Genomic DNA, 25,256 nt, shown 5'->3' on the forward strand with positions numbered 1-25,256 from the left:
TTCAGCCCTGTTCAAGCGCCACCGTTAAAATTTCTCATTTCGAGCCAAAAGTGGTGAAACTCCTCCATCTCGACCGAGTTAGCCAAAAATATTTTTACGTTCTTAGCGCCGTGAACCTTATCTATGACAAACGTTCTCTGTCCATATTGTACGTTCTCTGAAAGAAACTGTTACGAACAAGAAACAGAACAGAAGAAAATAGTATAAAACAAAGTACGTGAAATCAGCTCTGCGCTCGGCTCGGCTTTGAGCGTCCACTCTGTAGGCACCCTTATACTATTCATTTGGACGTATGTTTGATGGATTGCTGATTTAATCAACGAATGTAAGTTAAAAAAAAAAAAATCCTATCTGATTAAGCGAATTACTGTATATAAATTTAGAAACAATGTTTTTATCGGTTAATATTTAATAAACAAATTTCATAAATTCAAAACATTTTAAGCCTAAAATATGTCGTTTACAATCCACCACCCGAACGATCAACGCTAATTTTTTGCTTCAGCTGAGCAGCTTCATGCTTTTGCTCTTCCAATTCAGCCATTCTAGCAAAACGTGAATATGCAACATCTCCAGTTTTTATGGCTGACATCATCTGCAAAGATATTTTAGCAGTTATAAAGTGTGTACATATCTGTATGTATACATATGTATTTGTATATGATTTTTACCTGTAAATATTCATCAAGTTCAACTTGTCCATTCATATTAGTATCAATCTCTCTCAGTATCTCATGAAGTTGTTCGCCTGAAACGTCAGCATCTCCGAAACTCTGCAAATTAAATAAAAATAATAAACAATTTAAATTTACTTTATTTTACACAAATTCGCTATTCAAATAAAGTGCGTTGACTTAAAATTTAGACCAGTGATAAAAACAAATTTACACATTTGCCGATAATACATTGGACGAAACCAAAAAAAAAACAAAAAAGCAAAAGAGCAAAATTCGCTAGCACCGAAGGCCATCATAAAAGATGCTCAACTCTCCTGTCACTGGAAATGTGTGAACCGCTCACCTGCCGAACTTTGACAATTGACTAGATTGGGTAGGTTTTGGTTTTGCAATTGGAATGACTGGAACGGCCAGATTGAAATTATACCGAAAATATATGTGAACGGAGGGATTGGTGCCGCCGTTCAAGATCGCAAATGAAAAATGTAAAACAATGAAAATCAAAGAAAATGCGAAATTTAAATATATTTCATGAAACGTTTTACAATTTGATGCGTAGTAGAATTATTTTACAGTTAGAAATGATTAAAAACATTTATTAATTGAGAACTAACAGCCTTAATTCACCTTATTAAGTATTGAAAGATCAAACGTCAGTTGTTTTAATATACCATAAAATCATAAAAAAGGATTTAAGTAGTTTCGTCATATATTAAAAGTCCAATATATAATAATTTGCAATCGTAATAAATGTTGGGTGTTTTAATTTAAAATGCCCAAAAATTCTTATTTTGTTCGATCTGGCCATAATGGAAAATGTTATAAAAATCGCTTATTTTGAGGCGCTCTCACACTGGAATAAGTTGGGCATCCCATTATCCCTGCCAACAAGTGTAGAAGTCTTTTGAATTATCTTAATAAATAATCGTTTTAATATTAATGTGGTATTTTATTACCGCCACATATGTATACATATGTAAACAAACCCAAACACAACTGATTGCTCTCTCACAACGCAGGGTTGCCAGTCTCGATATACTGTAGTAACTATAAAAATAGTCTTCCATATGTTTGAAATTTTCTTAAGCTAACTCAAAATCAGAGACGAATGCTGTTATTTATAAATATATAAACTATTTTTAATAGTTTGATTTCAGTTTTGATATAGATATTATATTATGAAAAATTATAATTGAGAAGTTAGATGTGTTCTATATAGACGTATTGAGTAATTGCAACATTGTTCAAATGAAAACAAAAGAGAACGGCTGATTTCTACGTTTCCACTACGTGCTCAACTTTTTACAAATTTTGTTCACTAGGGGCGGTAACCATTGTAGAAATATACAAGTAACGAAAGAATCATATGGTCGTCAACAGCTGAGATCCCCTGATCGAAATAGTTGATTTTTCGGCACAGAGATTTAAATAAAAGGACTTAAAAATAATAAGGAGGCTGCAGTATAGGCGCGTTACCAATATTTTTTGGGTATTAGGTTCCCCCGGAGGCCTATTTTCACCCATATAATATATGCAATACTAAACAAAACTATTTGTAATAATTTGAACAAAAATAGATATATTCTTCAAATATTTTTAATAAAACAAAAACGATTTGCCAATATTTTGATACAATAAATAAAATGTTAATCAAAACTAGGTAAATTTAATCTTTATAAATTTTCGAAATACATTTGAAAATTTAACAAAAACGTACCTAAAATAATAAATTGGATAGCATAACACGGCAACACACTCGTGCCTTTTCTAAGGCATTTGGCCGTTTTAGTAGTAGAATATTTAGGAAACCCTAACGAACTGCCTGGGCTTTTGCTCTGAGTGTTTATACCCAGTTCTTCTCAAGTACTAAATGCTGTAAGAGAAAAACAGATAGCCAAGTTTGATGTAGATTATTGGCTACCGCTGTCACTGCTGAATATTATTTACAAAAAAGTTGTAATTGTTTTATTTTAATAAATTAATCTACAATACGCAAGCCGCCTATCGGTTAATTTAATCTTTTACGAAACAGTGCTACTAGAGGTGTTTGTTAAAGTTTGTATGAGTTTCTTAAAGCCCAATAGACAATCCTAACTGGAACTCTTGTATAAGTAATATTGTTCATCCTTTTCTTACGCAAAGGCCTTATGAGTTGCATGGTGGGTATGAGTTAATTTCCGCGCCGATTATTTCAGTATATTGGAATTTCGGTAGTTTAGACTACGCCCTTTATCGATAATTGTAGCAGATATTTTAAACAGTATTAGCAGTCTATAAGTTTTTCTGTTGGCTGCCGCTGTCGGGCTGGTAAAAGTCAACCTTAACAGAAGAACAAAGACTTTTCTCGAAGACCATATTTCATTTGAGTAAGGAAGCGGAACATTTTTTACTCTTGCAACTTGCTAAGATTAAAGTGGGGAATACACCTTCAGTTGTTGGCAAAACTTTAATTAGAAACTCTGCGATTGAATTTAATATTCATTGTTCGACAAAATAGTAAAAGAATCACAATCCGATTGGGTATCTTATCAACTTATGTGTATTATAAGTCGCATGCTCACTTACCGAGCGATTCTGTAATGTGATACACACATACATGTCTCTAAAATTAATAGCGGGATTCTGTAACCAGTCTCTAGTCTCGATTTGAGACATTTAGAGGTAAAGTCTCAATTTGTGACTAGTTACTATTCACTAAACAGTCTCTAGAGTTAGTCTCAAAATATTGCCTCAAATTTGAAACCTGAAAGCTAGCAGGCCACAAAACTAAAAAGAACTCTTGTCTGTCATTTTGAATGTACTAAATAGAGATCAACATCAGGGGCGAACGCAGGGGGGGGGGCGGGTGTTTTGGGGTGTTAAAACCCCCCCCAAAGTAATTGAATTTTTAAATAATAGAATTTAATTCTACATAGTCATTTGAAAAATTGTAATTTGTTGTTCTCAAAGCAATCTTTCTGCCGATGATGTATGAATATGTAAAATAAATGAATACATTAGTCACTAACAGTGTTGCCGTTTTGATACAATTGTATCTTTTTTGATACTTTTTTTTCTAAATTTTGTGATTTGATACTTTTTTGTTCACAAACGGCCTATTTTGATACTTTTCCGCTGATAGAATTTAATTTTTTGAAACTATGATAGTATTAAAAAGTTGTGGGAATGTAGGCCAATTAAAAAACCCAGAAAAATATAAACTGGACAGAGACATTTTTTTAATTTGCTTCAAAGCTTGCCTTATAACTCTGTGGCTGCTGAACTGGATTTTTTTAGATTTAAGGGGAGTTGTGAGTCGAAAATGGACTTCTTTTGAAAATTAGTTCTGAACTGAAAAGTCACAAATAAGGTTTCTTTATTTTTTAGAGTTTATTGTTAATCATAATAAAGGAAAAATAAAAACTCATTTATTATGACTTTCAGTTTTCGTTCCATGAGCAAACTGTTGTGAAATAAATTTAAATTAAAAAAAAGTATGCTATTTGCAAAAAAATACTTGAGTGTCTTAACTAAAATGTCTATATTTTTAATAAAAACAACCAGAAAAAACTGGTCTGAATTAGATACACAACTTTACTTATTATTTGTTTTTCATTTGCTGAATTTAGAATGTGGAAAAGGTTAAACATCATTTCTTCAGATTATATTTTCTAACTAAAATTTTGAATATATTTTCAGGAACTGGTTAAATCAAACAAAGAGATCCAAAACTTTTTTAGTGCATTGTTTTTCAAAGATTGGAGCAACAATCCCTATATCTGTCGCTTCAAGTGAACGCTCGTTTTCCTCACTTCGCAGGCTTAAAACACATTTAAGAAATAAAACTGGAGAAGCACGCCTGAACGGAATGGCTCTCTTGAATATCCATAGAGATATAGACGTGACGGAGAAAGAGATTTTAAATGGTATGGCCCAAAATAAAATAAGATTAGACTTCAATTTGTGAATAAAATAATGAAACATTGTCTTTTTACATAAAAACCCCCCAAATTTTTTCCTGCGTTCGCCACTGATCAACATAGATATTATTGGATTGTCGCCTTTTTATAATTTGTAAGCAACTCAAACACATAAAAGTTAAATATAAATCATTTTTACATAAACTTCGTAAATATTATAAAACAAAGTGAACATATATTTTTATTTTTATTGATAATTATGTTTTTTACTATGTTATAGAAAATGTAATATTTGTTATCGACATATTTATTTTCGTTAAAGTGTAAAAGCATATCTGAATAAGGAAATGTAATAGATTTTGTGACTGTCACTTACAGAATAGTAAAATCGTCTCAAGTCTCAAAAATTATCTCTGACTTAAAATTTCAAATTTAGAGACTTGAGACTGTATCACTGTACAGAATCGCACGGTATGATTTTAAATTAGAGACAATTTTTGTGACTTGAGACGATTTTGCAATTCTGTAACTGACAGTCACAAAAATCTATCACATTTACACTTGAAGGAAAATAAATACATATGTATGTCGATAACAAATATTATATTTTCTATAACATAGTCAAAAAACATAATTACCAATAAAAATAAAAATATATGTTGACTTTGTTTCACAATATTAGCGAAATTTATGTAAAATTGATTTAGTTTTAACTTTTTCGTGTTTCAGTTGCTTACAAAGTATAAAAAAACGAAAATCCAATAATATCTCTATTCAGTATACTCAAAAAGGGGAACAAGAGTTATTTTTGGTTTTGTGACCTGCTAACTATCAGGTCTCAAATTTGAGACAATATTTTGTAACTAACGCTAGAGACTGTTTAGTAACTAGTCACAAATTGAAACTTTACCTCAAAATGTCTCAAATAGTGACTAGAGACCGCTTACATAATCGCGCTATTAGTTTCATTAAGACATTAGGGGTATTCGCTTGCTCTTGCAAAACCCTTGCACGGTGCAAGAATTGCATATATTTCCTCTTGGTGCACCGGCACAACAACAAACACACGCAGAAAATTATTTGCAATGGCTGTAAAATGTGTCAGACCAAAACCCATGTATATTTGCGTGTAATGTCACGCAAAAATATAATTGCAACCCTGTTTTAGCTGTCATTTTACACAAAGACATATTTCGTCGTTAAATTGTTGAGGAAGGTAAGTTTGAAATAGATTTTATAATTTCTATTTAAATTATAAAAATTTGTTACAGTTTTTTTTTTTTTGTTAAAAATTTATGCAGAAGGTGCGCCAATTCATAATAAATAATAGTCATTCACAATAAATAGTGGAAGTATTACCCTGATTTCATTCACTTTATGCAAGAGAAAAACCTATTAGAAAGATTATCTTGGTAAATTTCCTTACTATACATATGAACATATTGACCGATAGATGCGGTATAAAGTCAACCATAAGTTCCTACATTCAATTAAATATAAAGTTAGGTATTGCCCCGATTTCACACATTTTCAGCACAATTACATGCTGACATCACAAATACTTTCTCCTCGAATTTCAGTACTAGACCTCACAGAGTTACCGATAAGTTCGGTAAAAAATCAGCCATATGCAATGGGGTCCACATATTTGATGCCTGCGGCTTTGAAAAGATAAAGTCCCAATTTCGACAATTTGTGGGCGTAAGGTAAAATACCTTGAGGGAAATATTTGTGCAAAGTTTGTTTTTGAATTAATTAATTGATGTTGATTTGCATATTTACAATAGTAAAGTGAAAGAATCAGATGGAATTTAAAAGCTTGGTATATAGAAAATAACTTCATTCGCCCATTTTCATAGCGTACAATACCTTCCTTACCTTATTGGCTGTATTTATTCAATAAGTTATCGCATTTTTAGTGGGTTTCAACATAGCAGTTTGGAATATATGTATGCCTACTTTTAAAAAAATTTATTGCCACAAGTGATTCCCTATACAAACATACAGTTTTGTATCTTAATTTAGTGCTTAGTTATGACACTTTATGGGTTTCGTTTAATGGCGTTTTGTGGGCGGGTCCGATATCCGATTACGCCCATCTGCAATACTGATCTCGCTTGTTGAACCTTATTCATGCAAATTCCAATTTATCATATAGGAAATTATGAACAAATATGGATGATTTAAAAGTATTCGATTCAGTACCAGCCGGTAAAAGCTGAGGGAGAGGAGACCTCCACTCCGTTGGAGAGATCAGCACTTGTTAACTCGGCTATAACCACGTATGTACATATGTGGTATCTACGCCAGTAAGAAAAAAAATGAGACGCGGAAAATGTTTCAGCTGTTGCCTAATTTCAGTTTGGTAACTTAATTAATGGCTTAGTTGTGCAGCAGCAATACTAACCTCTTCAATTAAATCAGCGCAACTTGTAAACCTGATTATTTTGATATGTATAACTCTGTATTTATCTCGACTACTTTAAAGTATGACTAGAAAGCGCTGGGTCAACGAAACTTGTATACTATGTGCAAAATGTTGTGAAAGTATAAACAATAATAATACATTTATTGTAAAAATTACTTAACATGATCTCTTCTTACCTTAAGAGCCCGGCGAATATCATTGATTGAAACGTAGCCTTTCTTATCCTTATCAATGAGTTGGAAGCGTTTAACATACGTTTGAATTTCGTCTTTGGACAGTTTTATTGGTATTCTTTCCTTTGATGTTCTATTTACCATTTGTCCCATTTCATGAGCTAAAAACTCATTAGCCAGCTTTAATTGTTTCTGAAATCGGAAAAAGTAACCAGTTATTTAACAGATAGCTGTTATTTAAAATTATTTGCATTTACCTCCTTTTCGTCTTTTGACCAGTGAAGTTCTTCCCCCATTATATCAACAATGACAGGTAGTGCTTCTGAAGCTGCCTGTACGTTTAAAAACGCTAAACGTAGTCGTCGTGCAATCATATCTACTGCTGTGCAAGCATATTCGCGAACTCCATAGCGTATTTCTGCGTCAATATATGGGAATTCTGGATGAATACGATTGCCAATGATTGGCCAACGTTTTCCAGTTAATGATGCCATTTTCGAAACAGCAAATGCTCTGTCACCATAAGACTTCGCTAAATGTTGGGCTACTTCACATTCCAAACCAAAATCTTGTACCAAACGAATATACATAGTTGGTGTCCAGCCCTGTCCGCCTTCGATTTTCAAGTATGATGTTACGGCTTCTGATCGTTCAGGCTTTAAATTACAAGCTAAAAATTTCGTAAATTAGACATTGCTATATTATCGACTTTGCTTTTTTCCAACCTTTAATTGCCGCATCAATGGTATGCTCTGCCATAGCCCTGTATGTAGTCCATTTACCCCCTGCGATTGTAACTAAATTCGATGGACTCACATGAACAATATGATTTCTAGCCAACGATTGCGTATCTTCTTTGTTTGGGTCCGAGACAAGTGGTCGAATACCACTCCAAGCCGACAGAACGTCACCACGACGAACCTCAACATCCGTATTTAAATAATTTTTTATTTCATTCAAGATAAATTGAATTTCGTCTTCTGTTGGGCTTGGATTGTGCGTTATGTCACAAGGTAAGTCTGTAGTACCAGCGATGGTTTGTCTTTGCCATGGTAGGAAAAAAATTACACGCCCATCCGAAGTGGAAGGATCTAAAAGTCCCATTTGATCAGGGCTGTAATAACCAGGAAGCACAATATGTACACCTGAACTTGGACAGCAAATAGTTTTCACATTCGGATCGTCCATTTTCCGTATGAAATCAGTGAATGGTCCCGTTGCGTTAATAATGCACTTAGCCTTAACTGTAAATTCTTTTCCAGATATGTGATCTTTGACCTTTGCACCACATAGCACTTTTTTGCCATTTTCATCCTTCTTTAGAAGTTCCTTAACTTCAACATGATTGCAAACGGTTGCCCCATGTCGTGCGGCAGTTAAAGCTACAGCTAAGCACATTCTTGCATCATCTTGTTGACCTATAAGTATACATCAAATACTAAGGAGTTATCCCGTTTTCTGGTTTCAAAAAATAAAAAAATCGATTTTTTTGCACAAATCCAATCTACAGCATTCATAGAATGTTCTGGCGATAAAGTAAAGTTCTCACAGCATTCAAAAAAATTAATTTTCAAACTTTGATCCTAGTTCCGTCTATAACCACCTCCTACAAAATTATATGCAATTTTTTTATTTTAACTTAGTCTGTCCAGTCTGTCGTAATCATAGACATCGTTTGTCTCTTGTCATCTTTTTTTGTTTTAATAGGTGTCATTGAAGCAAATCTTGTATTTAGCAAAATATTTCAAAATTATATGTAGTAAAAGTTGGAAATTCTGTATTTTTTTCATTTCAGTATCAAAAAATACGAAGCAACTTAAAAAAAGCGGCCGTCACACGGTATGACGCCCTTAATCGAATGTTTAAAACACTAGCCAACATTATAGTGAATTAAAATTATAGTTTTTTTCACTATTACTTCTTTATTTTTCATTTTGTTTGCACTTTTCTTCGTTTCGGCCAGTAGTGTTAAGTATTATGAAAATGTGTCACCGCAAAAACCGTAGAACTGTTTACAATGCGAACGGCTTACGGAGTACGGATCGCCCTTTGTAACGCAAATCACTTTCGCAACGTCTTACAGAATAATTCCCAAGGACTTATCGAAAAGCTTTTAGAAAAACTGATAAAAAAAGCAATATCGATCGTAGTTTCGATTCTTAGTTTGTAAAGAAAAATCGTGGGGGGAAATCACAGACCGCTTGGATTCTATATACGGAGATCACTTCGATGACGACAATTATATATTGATTTAATGAACTAAGTCATCGCAAGTTAGTTTTAAATAAACCATGCCCAGGTGGCTCAAACCGGCATCCACAGAGGTTAACGTAATAAAATGTCATGATCCGACTATTGAATGTGGGCGAGACAGCTGGTACTGAAGAAATCTTTGGTATGGTGCAAGGAATATTGGATATTAGAAAGAAAAAATTTAGAGTTCGTAGATGGGCGTAATCGGACCACTGCCACGCCCGCAGAATTTAGATATAAAGTTATAATTTTGCACAGGGTATCACAAAACCAAGGGGCACATTGAGAAATTATTTTTTTGAAAAAGTAGACGTGGCCCCGCCCTCTAACAAGTTTAATGTACATATGTATGTATCGCCCAAACCATTGGAGCTAGAACAACCAAATTTGCTGAGTACAAATCTTTTAAGAACTTCTATCGACAATGTGAAAATGGATCAAATCGGATGGATAACACCGCTCACTGTCCATATAACGGTACTGTTAAAAACTATTAAAAGCGCGATAAATCAGTAAATAAATACGCTGGAAACATTAAATTTTACCACTCAGATGATAAAAGAGAGCTTGATGGGAGCTGGTGTAAAAATTGGATGATGGGCGTTGCAATGACCACTTTTTGGTGAAAGCCCATAACTCGCCTGACTAACCGATTTCGGCAAAATTTGATACATAGCATTCTTCTTACATTCTTATGTCACGTTGTGAAAATGGACGAAATCAGACAACAACCACACCTACTTCCCGATAGCACAATTTTAAATTCAACTTGATTCGTTAAGTTTCAAGTACACAAATCAAGGAGCAATTAATATAGGGGGATAAAACTTTGCAAGAGCAATGTCTTTGATATATGCCACCTTATGACCAAAAATTGTTTAAATCTAATAAAAACTGTTCAATCCCCTAGGTACCGTTTAACGTTTTGCACCATAAAGTATTTCCCTGGCTTTGATTCTTGTAAGTTGTAAGGGTATAAAATGTTCGGTTGCAGCCTTCCTTTTTGTTTTAACTATTTACGTTTTTTTATTTAAGTTGTGAAATAATAGGTTGTCAAAAAAGTCTTGCGGTATTTTCGCTAGTTGGCGCTGAAAGCGCGCAGTTCTAGTTTTATTCGTCGCATCGGGTCATGCTATACCTTTTTGGAAAGCTCATTTCACGCGCTAACACGTGTTTTTGATTTTTGATTTGTTGATTGTCGTTTCTTTTAAGTCGTTCGTGAGTTATAGCGTCGCAAACATGGAGCAAAATAAAGAGAAAATACGGCATATTTTACAGTACTACTACGATAAAGGTAGAAATGCATCTCAAGCCGCCAATAAAATTTGTGCAGTTTATGGACGCGATGTAGTTTCCATTTCCACCGCACAACGATGGTTTCAACGTTTTCGTTCTGGTGTAGAGGTGGTCGAAGATGCGCCACGCTCCGGAAGGCCTGTTGTCGAAAATTGCGATAAAATCGCTGAATTGGTCGAAAGAGACCGGCATAGTAGCAGCCGTAGCATCGGTCAAGAGCTGGGCATGAGTCATCAAAAATTCATTTCAATTTCAATAAAAAAAAAAATCAATGAAAATACCGCAAGACTTTTTGACAACCCATTATTTTTACAAACCACAATATCCGAATTTTCTAAACAATCCTAACCCATATTCATACATACATACATATGTATGTAGTTATATAAAATGTTAAAATATTTCGAAATTACCTTAAAATAGGTTTACCGGCATTTCTAAATTATTTTGAAATCCGTATATTTGCTTTCAAATGTTGTACTTTGTATTCAACTTCGTCAATTCGTATATATTTTCAAGCGATAAGACATATTTGGGGTACTCACAACGTGTCATAAAGCATCGTAAAATCATAAATTCATAAACTCCTAGTTTAAAAAATTTGTTGTTGGATTGCATACTAAAATACGTTTACGCAAATATAACTCTGAACGCTATGTTTTCGGATCGTTACAACTTATAACTTTATGAGACTATGTGAAGCCACTAATTATTTTGTACATACCATCGTAATACACAATAGCGCCACATAGTTTATCTTTCTTAAGCATAGGGAACAGTTCTAGTGCATCTTTTTTTGAAAGATAGTATGAACTTTTGACATTTCTATCACCAGCCACAAGATCATAACACTTGATGCCAACCCAATAGTAAGGCACCTGCCACCATCTGCAATAAAATTATTTGTATTAATAGTAGGTAAGTTATTTTATATTTTAGAAATAAATATTTACAAATCTATTATGGCTTAAGATGAGTAACAATATACACTGCAGTAAACTTTGTCTATTAAACGAAATGGTAAATAAATGGTACTTATGTATGGACTGCATAAAATGAGTCAGATACAATGCATTTTACATCCAGGATGACCCAAGAAGGCGATATAGGAGCCGGTATAGAAATTGGACGATGCCATGCCGGCACTGCCCACTTGTAGGTAAAATCACATTTCTTAAGATCTGCTCTACCGATTTCAACGAAATTATGTTACCATTTCCTTGTTACGGTGAGAAAATGGCCGAAATTGGACGGCAAACACGTCTATTTTCCATGCAACACAACTTTAAGTTCCATCTAAATTTTCACTTTCAAGTATAAAAATCAAGCAATATTTAATATATCGATATAAAAATTTGCTCGAATATTGGCTTTAGGGTGCGCCAATCAGGTCAGAAATATTCAAGTCCCCAGACCAGACCAGAATCGTGGACCCTGAAGCCTATGGCTGACTATTTACGGGAATTATTGGCCTATGTTTGATATATATTATGGAAATTAAGAGATACTCTTGATAAAAATAAGGCTGTAGCTCTACGATGGGTAGAATCGGAATGGAATTTCCCTTTTCCCCATATACCTAACAGAAAGATTTTCGAACTTCCCACCCATATATCGGCCAATATGTGAATCTTCTTAATTGAATTGCGTGAGAGTATTTCTATCCTAATGGTGCATATCTGTGCCCAAAATAAATAAAATCGGTTGAAAACTTGCATAGTTTAAACCTCACATCTTTAGCTTAATGAATTCCGATTCTCTGGTAGCCTCTTCGGTTAAGTTTATGTCACATATATTTCAATTGAGTAAATTAAGTTAGCAAAATAATTGACCTAACATGTAATATAATCTTATAAATTACTAAATTCGTATTTCATTCACGATTTTTTTCGAATATCCTGTTGCTACATACTTTTGTTCACCTAACGGTTGTAGGTATCCCCTAAAACTAAGAGAGTTAGATAGAGGGTTATATCTTTATATATAAAAACTACGTGTTACGTTGTTTGTCCGCGATGGACTCCTAAACTACTGAACCGATTTTAATAACATTTAGCACACTGCCCAGTTCGAACCAACTTAGAATATAGTATAGTAAAACCAATCATAAATAAAAAACACTGTGAAAGCTCTGTTAAATGGAAAATAAAATTTTCACTGTATTGAATAGTTTATTATATGAATAATGGTATGAAATGTTTACCATAGCAACGCCTGGCTGGATCCACTAGTATACAGACATATGTATATAAATGATCAGGATGACAAGAAATGATGGAACCCGGATACTGTCTGTCTGTCCGTCCGTCCGTCCATCCATGCAAGATGTAAATTGAGTAAAAATTGAGATATCTTTATGTACAAAAAAAATTACGAGTTCATAGATGGGTGTAATGGAACCACTGCCACGCCCACAAAACGCTATTAACCGAAACCCATAACTTAGTACTTAATTAAGATATATAACTGTAATTTCGCACAGGGGTTTGCAGTAGTAAGGGGCACTAACAAGTTTAATATACATATATCCTATTCAAACTCATGTTAGATGGTAATCCAACATTTGAGGAAGACATAAATCGATAGGCGGAGAACCTAGTGCGGCACGTCATTAAAGCATGCGACGCTTCTATGAATAGGAAGAAAAATGGCGCCCATAGAACACGTTAAGATAGGAATGCCACAAAGCGAGGAGGAGGTGTCAAAGGAGTCGCGGACTTGCAGACAGTACGCAATTACGCGAATGCCTTAAGAGAAAACGTAGCGATCTCAAAAAAACAATCAAAAAAAGTAAATCCTACTGCTTTAAAGTACTCTGCGGAAAAATCGACGAAAACCCATGGGGTGATGCTTACAAGCTGCTAATGACGAAGATCAGAGGTGGCAAAGGACAAGCACCGACGTGCCCAGCGCTACTGAAAACCGTTGTGGAAACTCTATTCCCCACACAGCCTCTAGAGAATCGAACGGCGCGAACCTGTGATACGGAATGGACAATAGTCACTGATGTGGAGTTAATAGAAACGGCAGAGAGATTTGGCAATGCCAAAGCACCAGGTGTGGATGGTATCCCAAATAATGCTTTAAAGATTGCTATTAAGCACAATGCGAAACACTTTGCTGAATTGCTTACGCGGTGCTTACAAAAAGGAGTCTTCCCGAAAATCTGGAAAAAGCAAAGACTGGTCTTGTTGCAGAAGCCAAATAAACCAGCAGGAGAGCCCAATTCATATCGACCGCTCTATATGCTGGATACGACCGGCAAGATACTCGAGCGGATAATCTGTGCACGATTAGAGCTGCATCTAGAAAAGGAAGGAGAAAAAGGTCTGTCTGACAACCAATATGGATTCCGCAAACAGAGATCCACCACTGATGCGATTAAAAAGCTTACTGTCATAGCTAACAAGGCAATAGAGGGTAAAAGATGGCTGTATGGTACTAAGGAATACTGCGCAGTAGTCACGTTTGTCGTTAAAAACGCGTTCAACACGGCGTACTGGCCGCATATTATAAGTGCACTAGAACGTAACAAACCCCGGCTTACTTGGTTAGGATCATATCCAGCTACTTGTCTGACCGGTTGTTACTGTACGATACGGATGACGGACAAAAAACATATAGGGTAACGGCCGGAGTTCCACAAGGTTCCGTGCTTGGCCCATTGTTGTGGAACGTTTTGTACGACGGGGTGCTGCGTCTCCCACTCCCAAAGCAGGTACAGATAATCGATTACGCGGATGACAGTAGTAGCAAAAGAACTGGGACAACTTGAGTACCTCTGCAATCAAGCGGCGTTAACGATCAAAGAGTGGCTCGCGGCAACAAAACTTCAACTCGCTGGGCAAAAAACTGAAGCTGTCCTGATCACAAGCAGGAAAAAGCTCGAAGACATAAAATTAAATATTGACGGCCACAGTATAATGACCCAGCAAGGCACTAAAGTACCTAGGAGTGCTTATTGACAATAGACTTAGTTACAAGACGCACATCGAAAAGGTATGTGAGAAGGCAGCACGTGTAACGGCCGCCCTATCAAGAACAATGGCCAACATTGGTGGACCAAGCCAAAATAGGCGAGCGCTATTGGCAAAGGTGAGCCAATCAATTCTGATGTACGCGGCGCCCTTATGGGGACCAGCACTACAGCAAAAGACGTATGCTAAGAAAGCGAAATTTTCAATGCGGCTCAGTGCCATAAGGGTGACGTGTGCATTTCGTACGGTATCCCACGAAGCGGTTGGGGTTTTAGCAGGCATCATGGCACCATAGATAATGGCCATGGAACTCAAAAGAGTATATGACAGGTCTACAAGACTGGGTAGGCGACTAACAGCTGAAGAGCGGAAGGAAGAGAGGCAAACAAGCCTCAATGAGTGGCAAGGACGGTGGGATGCAGCTACGACGGGCAGATGGACCCACACGCTAATTAGAAATGTACAAGCATGGGTAGAAAGGAAACACGGAGAAACAGATTTTTACCTGACGCAGTTTTTCTGCGACAGCAGAGGAGAAAACGCGCTACACATCTTCTTGTTCTGCCGACGGTATGAAAAGGAGTGAGCCCATCTACAGAAACTGACAACGGAACAAGTGACACCGGATAATATAGTGCGACTGAGTCAAAACAAGTGTGGGATAGTGTGAGAGCGTGGTGTGCTATAGTTCTGAAAGAACTAAGAATGAAAGAGTGGCAACGTAGTGAAATCAGAAGGATGAATGAGGAGTAGGTCTGAATGACGTGACTGACGAGCCGAATGGCTAAGCTTGGCCCCACGATGTAATGCTTAACGGCAGTTCCGTGGGGCAAATAAACAAGCGAAGACAATGGAGTTAAGAGTTTAGTAGGTAGGCGTATTGGTCTCTGCATTAGCGGCCAATACGAATCGTGCATACCGTCCGGAAAAATGACGGTATCTTTATAAGATTCCCACTCCAAAATCCAAAAAAAAAAACAAAAAAAACGACACACATGTGTGCACATCAATCGTAAAAAATCAAACATTTTCGCGAACATGGATCGGTATGCACACAAGCCCATACACGAGTAAACCGCAATCGCACACATACCGATCGAACTCACATGTGTGTCGTGTATGGCCACTTAAATAGTCACACACAAGTGATCGTTTTCAACTAATGTTTATCAAAATAGTACAACATGAAAAACAAATTTCTAAAGTAACGGTTAATCGCAATCCTCAACATCGCGTATAAGGTTCTATCGAGCGTATTGTGTGAAAGATTAAAGCCCACCGTCAACAAACTGATTGGACCTTATCAGTGTGGCTTAGACCTGGAAAATCAACAACCGATGTCTGAATTTGGTATCCCCGCAAAACTAATACGGCTGCGTAAACTAACATTGAGCACCACCAAAAGTTCCGTCAGAATCGGAAAGGACCTCTCCGAGCTATTCGATACCAAAGGAGGTTTCCGACAAGGCGACTCCCTATCGTGCGACTTCTTCAACCTGCTTCTGGAGAAAATAATTCGAGCTGCAGAACTAAATAGAGAAGGTACCATCTTCTATAAGAGTGTACAGCTGCTGGCGTATGCCGATGATATTGATATCATCGGCCTCAACACCCGCGCCGTTAGTTCTGCTTTCTCCAGACTGGACAAGGAAGCAGATGAGTCTGGCAGTGAACGAGGGCAAGACGAAATATCTCCTGCCATTAAACAAACAGTCGTCGCACTCGCGACTTGGCTCTCATGTCACTGTTAACAGTCATAACTTTGAAGTCGTAGATAATTTCGTCTATCTTGGAACGCAGGATAACTCTTGCCAACAGGTGCTACTTCGGACTGAGTAGGCAATTGAGAAGTAAAGTCCTCTCTCGACGAACAAACACCAAACTCTATAAGTCACTCATAATTCCCGTCTTGCTATATGGTGCAGAGGCTTGGACGATGACAACTGATGAGTCGACGTTGCGAGTTTTCGAGAGAAAAGTTCTGCAAAAGATTTATGGTCCTTTGCACGTTGGCCAAAGCGAATATCGCATTCGATGGAACGAAGAGCTGTACGAGATATATGACGACATTGACATACTTAGTTCAGCGAATTAGAAGACAGCGGCTACGCTGGCTAGGTCATGTTGTCCGAATGGATGAAAACACTTCAGCTCTGAAAGTATTTGACGCAGTACCCGCCGGGGGAAGCAGAGGAAGAGGAAGACCTCCACACCGTTGGAAGGACCAGGTGGAGAAGGACCTGGCTACGCTTGGAATATCCAATTGGCGCCTCGTAGCGAAAAGAAGAAGCGACTGGCGCGCTGTTGTTAACTCCGCTATAATCGCGTAAGCGGTGTCTACGCCAATTAAGAAGAAGAAGAATTTACTATAAGTTTTGACGTCGGCGATTTGGCTGCCATATTGATTTCTGATGCTATTTGAGACGATTGTTGTTTTTGTAGAACAATATTTGAAATTTTGCGGGCGACATATTTACATGTGTATACAGATATGTTTATATGTACATAGGTTTGTGTATACATTATTTGTGTGGCAATGTTATACGCACATATGTATGTATGTTTGTATATTGCTGTAAATGATAATATCTTGATATGAAATTGATTTGTACTTACATACATACATATCTGCAGGATAGATGCGTATGAAAGTTTTACATAATAAAAGGTGTGATTTACATATATTATTGTTGTAATATATTAAGTTTTTTTGGATCTTCCATATAGATTTTAAGTAGTTTTAAGAAGTTTATGCAAATAAAATAATTTAAGAATATATTGATTAGTCTCATTGGAGAACAATCAATCCTGTCACTATTAATGTATTTAAAAAATTTGCTGATTGTCAATTGATAGATTGCAAATAAATATATATTAAAAAAAAAAAAAAAAAAAAGATTGTACGCATATATTCGAATGATTCCTACAAACATGAATTTTGAACAAATGCTTATGATTTGAAATATAATTTTTGTATTTATGAGTTGTATTAAATTTTAACATAAAGAGATAAAAAGTATCCTATGTCCTTACCCTGGTTCTAAGTTACCTCCCTACCAAGCCTTTCAGCCAAATCGGTTCAGCCGTTCTTGAGTTATAAATAGTGTAACTAACACAACCTTTATATATATATGTATGTATGTATATATGTACATTAAATTAATATTATATAACTCCACTTCTATCTCGATTTATTTTAGGTTTTGCAGGGAGGTTAACAAAATTACTATACGCTGTGAATTATATTGTGAGAGTTTACAAATATTAATAATAGCGATAAAACAAAGTAGAAAAATTACCGCGGATTTTCAATTCTCAACACGGTATATGGTACAAAATATTTGGGGGTTTGTGGACAGAAAGACCATAAACCATGCAGAAAAATTCCGCCCTGAATATCAATGCAGATTTAGATCCGGAACGTCAACAGTAGACCAAATTTTTCTCTCAAACAGTCCGTGTGGAAATGCATCGAGTACAGTATTGATTTACATATGTAAGTATGCTATGCATTGAGCTTTTATCGTCAAGATTTATGAATTTTGTACTTATACATATGCAGCAAAGAAATAACTAAGTACTATTACTTACTGATACACAGGCAGCATTATTGGTAAAGGATGAGCAAGATGCGGAGCTGATTCTAGCATAGATGCCCGTTCCTGAAGAGCTTCTTTTACCATTCTATACTGTTCAAAGTCAAGCTAAAAATTAAAAATGAAGAAAATAATTTTAATCAGGTATTATAGCATCGTTGCGACCGTGACCATTCAAATTCTATATTTAGTATTTTTAATACATGCGACAAATAAAATATTCTGTTTAATTTTGTCCTATCGCTATATATGACTATATATCAATACATTCGTACAATTCTACCATTTGGAGATGTTCGCTTTCGTGTTCGCGTTTAAAACAACAATAATTTCGGTCACAAAAATTTTAACTATTGAATTAGGAATATCTTGCTTATAATTTTTTTTGTTCATACTCATATATTTGAGTCTGGTACATAGATATATATTAGAGCTCTGACTTATCGACTAACTGGATTAACCGGAAAGGGCATTATTCGAATAATAATATGCAGTTTGCAGTATTCAGAATGTCGTAATTCGTCGACTATGTATTCGATTAACCGCTCACTTTCGACGTCCCCGTAAACCACTCGTTTTTGACTATTTGAAAATTTGGCGGTCAAATTCTATAAATTTTTTCTACGTAAGTATATAAGTTTATAGAAAATTTGCAGTATATACGCGCCTATTTGGATTTTTACAAACATAAAAGAAGCAAAAATCTAATCCTGTTGGACTTCAAACAATTGTCATTTATTCAAATACTCGAAGCAGAGCAACTATTGGAATAGTCGGTCTACTGCGATTACTATTGATCCGTTAATAATCATACGAACGGTTACAAACAGGATATTCGAATCGGTTTTCCGGTTATTTGAATAATTTTAATGCCCGGTTTCTATGTATGTCTATGTATATTAAGTTGTGCTTAAGATAAAATAGGAAAATAGTGTTTTACAGTTCATACTTAAGTACTGAAAATGGGAGACTTAAGCAGTGCTTAAGTAACAACTGATTTTTGTTTTGAATTGTTTTGAATTTTCAGTTATTTGTCAAAAGAAGAATAATAAGAAATAAGAAATTATTTTTTGTGAAAAAATATGGAATCGTATTGGGATTTCCACCACTTCCAATAGGTGCTCCAACTCGCTAGCGGTGAAATTCGGGGTTCTTTTGTTGTTTTCATCCATTTTCGATATAACTTTCCTCGCAAATTTATGTATGTATTGTCTGTTATAAGTTAAATATGTATTTCAAACATATTTTTATGGAAGTCATTTGTAAAATATATGTTGCCCATAACGTTGCCATATATCTTAACGAAATTTTATAGAAATTAAGCATTGACTGTGAAACCGGGCATAATAGTGGTAGTATGTATCGATATACATAAGTAGATACGGAATCTTTTAAATGCATATGTATGCATTCACATACATGATTTTAGAAAACAATATATTTTATCAACTATAGAATAAATAAATATATGATATGTAATTTTATACGTTCTTACCCCAAGTATAGCCTTCTGTAAGTAACGAACTCCGCCATGAATAAGCTTTGTAGAACGAGAAGATGTTCCGCTTGCGAAATCGTCCGCTTCAACAAGAGCCGTTTTTAAACCTCTAGTAACTGCATCCAAAGCGCAGCCAGCCCCTGTGGCTCCTCCACCTATTATTAAGACATCGTATTCCTCGCCACTCTGAAGACTTTTCATTTGATCTGGTCGTGGTGGTAAAGTACGCTTTCTCTTTGGTGGTCGTACAATTTCATTATGAACCTTAAAAGAAAAAAAATATCAGAAGTTTGAAGTAATATTAACTTTTTAATTAACGTTTCTTACCACATAAGCAGAAGTGTTTCTATCTGTGCAAACCCAAGTGGCAGCAATTGAACCGATGCATGCGCTCAAGGCAGTCACTCCGAATTTATAAAAGCGTGATGTCATGTTTTCCGATGGTTCTGAAGATTGAAAAATACTAGAACTATGAATTAACTACGGTTAAGAAAATTAATGTTATAACTAAAGGATTTTATTATACATTGTACATTTACTAACAAAGCTACAGACAAAGTAAACTAAGCGTAATTTATTTTGTGTGTTCATTTTGCCCCCCATACATACATACCTACATATGTATGTAGTTTTCTCAAGCAATACTGATCATGCGCATCTCAAAACCAGCGACACACAATATGCTTGAATTTAATATTTTGTTTCTAAAGTTTACAGATAGATGTCCCTATTGGAACAGAATAAAGGGTTTCATCTCTTATTTGTAATATACAAATATAAAGCTTTACATAAACATTGTACTTAATGTCTTTGTGTTAAAAGAATTTAGAGTATTTGAACTACATGTTACTTTTATATATTATTATGTTAAATACAATTTATCAACTTACACACACACTTTTACCTACAATAAAAAATGTGGTTGCATAAGATTACCCACTAAAATGCTTCATAACAGAATCTTTATACATATATTAACTCATATTTTAGTATTTATTCAAAATCAAACTTCAACATATATATTAAAATTCCTTTTATTTTTGTTAAAATTATTAATTTTCAACATATTCAAGGTCAGAATACTCCACTAATTTGAAAGTACTATTAAAAACTTTTCTGAATTTACGTTGTTATTTTTTTTTAATTAAAAAAAATTACGAAAATGCTTGGCTATCTGAAACTTAAAATCTTTTATGGAAAATTTCATGTCAATTAAGTTGTGTTTAATCAGTGGATGACGTTTTTATGTGTACTTATATGTATACATATGTACATATAAAGTACCACAACTATATACCATACATAAATTTAAATTTGAGTTTACAAACATATTATAATAAAGAATCAGTACAAATTTTTTTTTTGTTTTGTTTTTTTTTTTTTATTTTGGAGAAGAAATTTTTAATTTAAATAGAACCTTAAACCATTTAATTGCTTGTAAAAATCTCATAACGGGACAAAAAGTGGTTCGTCTTTATCATCGTGCATACATCTTTAATCTGAAAACTATCAAGCTCGTGTACACCTGCTTTTTAAGATATTATTTCATACCACGATTCATTTTTTCGTTTGTTTTTATAGAACATTTATTTATATTACTAGATAAAAATTACATAACGATTTTTATTTAACTTATTTTACTTGAATTAAAATTTAAAATAAGAAAAAATTTATAAATTTCTATTAAACGAAACGGTAAATTTCCATCGTCAAGTGTGCGGACCTACCACAATTTTATTGTTCTGTGATTCATGCATTTGCCGGCGCGAACTCATGCATGTGTATAAATATACTTACATACCTACATATGCATATGTGTAATACCGAGTCATCAGAGCTTTCTATTGAATTTAAGTTCATATAATTTCAGGTCAAGCACAACAAATACCGGGAAGATTTTGTCTCTCTTATGTGTGATTGTATATATGTACCTACATAGTATGTATGTATGTATATACTCTTACAGTGTAAAATTTACACGTAGAATGCAAGTCATTGTATTCATATGCCTTGCTCTTTAAAGTTTTGGCAACTTTTGATATGTTTAGATAATATAACATCCCAGTAGAGATGAAGAAATGATAGCCCAAATGAAAAGGGCCTAGGTATGCATACTCGTTATACTCGTATGGAGTAAATTAATACTCTAGATCTTATCATATGTTTTCAAGTTTACATGTTTATATACATACGTATTTTCCAGATGATATGTAACCACTTTTTGTTTAAATTTAATCAAAATAATTGACTTTTGAATGACTTAATATATTATTGTTATTTCACGCATTAAACATACAATGACCATGTGATACAAGTTTTAAGTACACCACTAAATTTCCAAATATACAAACCACTCTATGCAATAATATATTTTGACTGACAAAAACTTTTTTAATTCATTCCTTTGTATAAGAGCCATTTTTTGGCGCGAGATTAATTTATTTTAATAACTAAACATTCGTAAACCAAAACCACTCTTGTAGAGTAAAGCTTAGTAAGAAATTCTCATCGCTTAATATGTACATATGTATGGCATATCATTTGTATTTCTCTGAGAGTATTGTGCATTAAATAGAAGTACTCAGAACTCACAGCAATCGCTTCACGCATTTAATAAATGTCCATTTCTCACCGCCATACATATGTACATACATATGTCAGCGTATAGATATTCTCACACGTTATACTTATGATATAAATCTATGTGTATAAATGTATATATGGCGGTAGCATATGTATTTATATGTATATATTTTTACGTACATTTTGTTCACATGGAACTGTCATGACAGTTCTTAACGGCTTTTTTTGACCTCTAATATGAGATATCTAACATACTTAAGTACGTGCAAAGCGAAAAATATTGCACAATTTATCGCAAATCGCCAACCTCACATTATTACATAAAATCGCGAATTACATTTTGGTAGAATTTTGATAGCAACCATTACATCAGAGCAATACACCTACTGTCAAATATTTTACAAAAATTATATCCGTTGTAAACACTCACTTTTTAACTATTTTTGTGTAAATTTATGTATGTTTGTGTATAACTCACTATAAGGCTTACATTTATCTTAAAGTAAGTACTATTTGCCTTTATAAGAAGGAAACACAAGTTTGAAGAATGCAAGTTGCAATTTGTGCACCTTCTCACTCACCAGAGGTTGTGCAACTAAAATTTACAGAAAATAATTTACCAACAGTTGCTAATATAGCTGTTGCTAGATTAGAGCAAAAGGTTGATATCGAAGGGTTTCATTTGATTACAGAAGAGAGCTAATGAAATAACATTTAACATTATTAACGAAGACCCATTAAAAACTTTAAATTCCTTTCATACACATTTATAAAAGCTTTTAGATACATATGTTAAAGAACATTTATTAAAAGCTTTGTAATTAACCATTGATCGAGCTACTTTGCTTACTTTTGAGGATGACTGTAATATGGTTGTACAAAAAGGTGTTTCGTTTATAAAATTATTGTAAATGTTTTATTAGTAAATACGGTAAATGTTTTTGTTTTTTGTGATTTAAAAGTCTCCACAGTTTATTATAAGCTCAGGTAACTATTTTAAAAATTATTTTTCTCAGAGCATAACAATTATTTCAATGTTTTTGGTAAAAAATATACATGATTACATATAAAATTCAGTATATTCGTTTTTTAAATCGCGCGAGCTCGAAACTGTGTGGTTGTTTTTCTTTAGTCATGTCTAACTTATGGTATTGTGCTATTGGGAGCCGTTTGGAGAGAACAATTTAAGTGTCTCAGTTGCTGCAAGTCTTTCAGAAAAAATTTTTTACAAGTGAATCTGTGCAAGATTAACTTTCCATATTGGTTTCACAGAAACTTTTAACGAAGATTATTAGAGAACAGTGCATAAATTAATTGATCTATAAGCAGCTCTATAAAAAAAAATTGTTGCCCGGGATTTATTAACAAATTTTGATGTTTTCAAGAGTTCAGATTATGGATTTTCATTAAAGTGTTCAATATGCTCCTGTTTTTATAATTATAGGTTTTTTGTTATTTTATCTTTTTATAGTTATAGAATTTTTTTTTGTCATTATTAGTGTTCTGCACACCTTTTTTACACTCATAGACATCCTGTGATCCCCATTCTCAGGCTCCTACGAAAGTATGCGAAAATTTATGCAGAAGGTTATAATAAAAATCATAAAATTCTTGAGGGTTATATGAAAAAAATTATTTTTTTAATTTACCAAATAAAAGATGAAATAAAACAAATTTGGATAACAGTATATTCATGGCATTGTTCTTGTATCAGTATATCTCAGAAATGCTCACATACATATGTATGTATGTATATACATACATACACATATGTACATACATATATGCATATGTTTTTCCCTATTTCTACTTTTAAGAAGTTGTGCACATCTGCCTATAAACCGACTTTAAATGCGTTTTTCTGAAAACTCCATTTTTTGAAGACGGTGGACACAATTTCTCGAAAAGTTATTGACCGATATAGTTCGAATTGTGTACACATGTTTAAAATAACATTATCTAGTTACTGAACGAAGGGCTTTTTTCATTACAACTTATTTTTTTAAGCCAATAAATGACGATATTATAATAATAGGTTATGCTTCGTATTTGCCTATACATACTTCTACATTTGTTTGTATATTATTAGGTTCATGTACATATATATTTCTCCAGTTTTCCCATAATTTAAGCTTTTTCCTATATTTTGTTGCGAACTCAAAGAATTCGTTATAAACACTTTAAAGAAGATATTTTCAAAAAATACATTCACTTCAAATTGAGTAAGGTTCACATAAAATCTTGTGGTTAAGATTCATTTATAAACAATGAGGATAAACAAGTAATCAGGATTTATGGGATTTCGAATTCAATGGTGTATAATATTTGGTGAGATATATGTGTGTATGTATGTATGGGTTGGTGAAACCAACTACATAGAAAAATAATGGAGATGATGTTCCAATATGAAAAAGTGTTTAAAAAATATAAATGGGCAGACCATTTTAGCATCAAAAATTATATCCAAAAACATTTGAAAGAAGCTAATTAGCTGGAGGATGGAGTCATGTGTAGAAGTGTGTGGTTTTGAGGAGTCAGAGGAGGAAGTTATTTCTACAAGTGAGATAAAGATCTTAGGAATGTGGGACAGAGTTTCACAGTTCGTGGAAAAAAACACCCAGAAAAAGTTGCAACAGGTCGTGCATCTGGCCTTTTTAATGACACTTGCCTAATTCATTTCCGGAACATTCTGAGAGAGAGGAAGAAACAAACCTCCTTGGACATGTTTTTTTCTAAACGGCCTACAGGTGAAAGCGAGAAAAATGTAGCGAAAAAGGCAAAGACCAGTGAGATATCTAATTTATTTCTTTACATTCTCTTTTTTGTTTTTGTGTAATAAATATTTGATATTTATAAATACGTTTTTATTATCCAAA

General features: G+C 34.2%; 1 protein-coding gene across 5 annotated transcripts; it reads right to left on the bottom strand.

Moving 5' to 3' along the window:
- Positions 1-391: 391 nt before the first annotated feature.
- LOC120770853 (glycerol-3-phosphate dehydrogenase, mitochondrial) lies at positions 392-22,960 on the bottom strand. Of its 5 annotated transcripts, none has more exons than XM_040098460.1 (10): positions 22,898-22,960; positions 20,125-20,243; positions 19,795-20,061; positions 18,295-18,407; positions 11,451-11,614; positions 7,903-8,595; positions 7,435-7,847; positions 7,181-7,369; positions 672-773; positions 461-595 (listed from the first exon to the last, which is right to left on the bottom strand). In XM_040098460.1, exons 2-10 carry the CDS (start codon positions 20,227-20,229, stop codon positions 461-463), a joined length of 2,181 nt encoding a protein of 726 aa, XP_039954394.1. In that variant the 5' UTR covers positions 20,230-20,243; positions 22,898-22,960. The 5 variants fall into 5 exon arrangements, with proteins under 5 accessions (XP_039954396.1, XP_039954394.1, XP_039954395.1 ...); XM_040098461.1 differs by having other exon boundaries at positions 22,871-22,943; XM_040098458.1 differs by having other exon boundaries at positions 22,811-22,938.
- Between the last annotated feature and the right edge of the window lie 2,296 nt (positions 22,961-25,256).

This window comes from Bactrocera tryoni, chromosome 3 (genome assembly GCF_016617805.1).
Source record: "Bactrocera tryoni isolate S06 chromosome 3, CSIRO_BtryS06_freeze2, whole genome shotgun sequence".
Lineage (NCBI taxonomy): Eukaryota > Metazoa > Arthropoda > Insecta > Diptera > Tephritidae > Bactrocera > Bactrocera tryoni.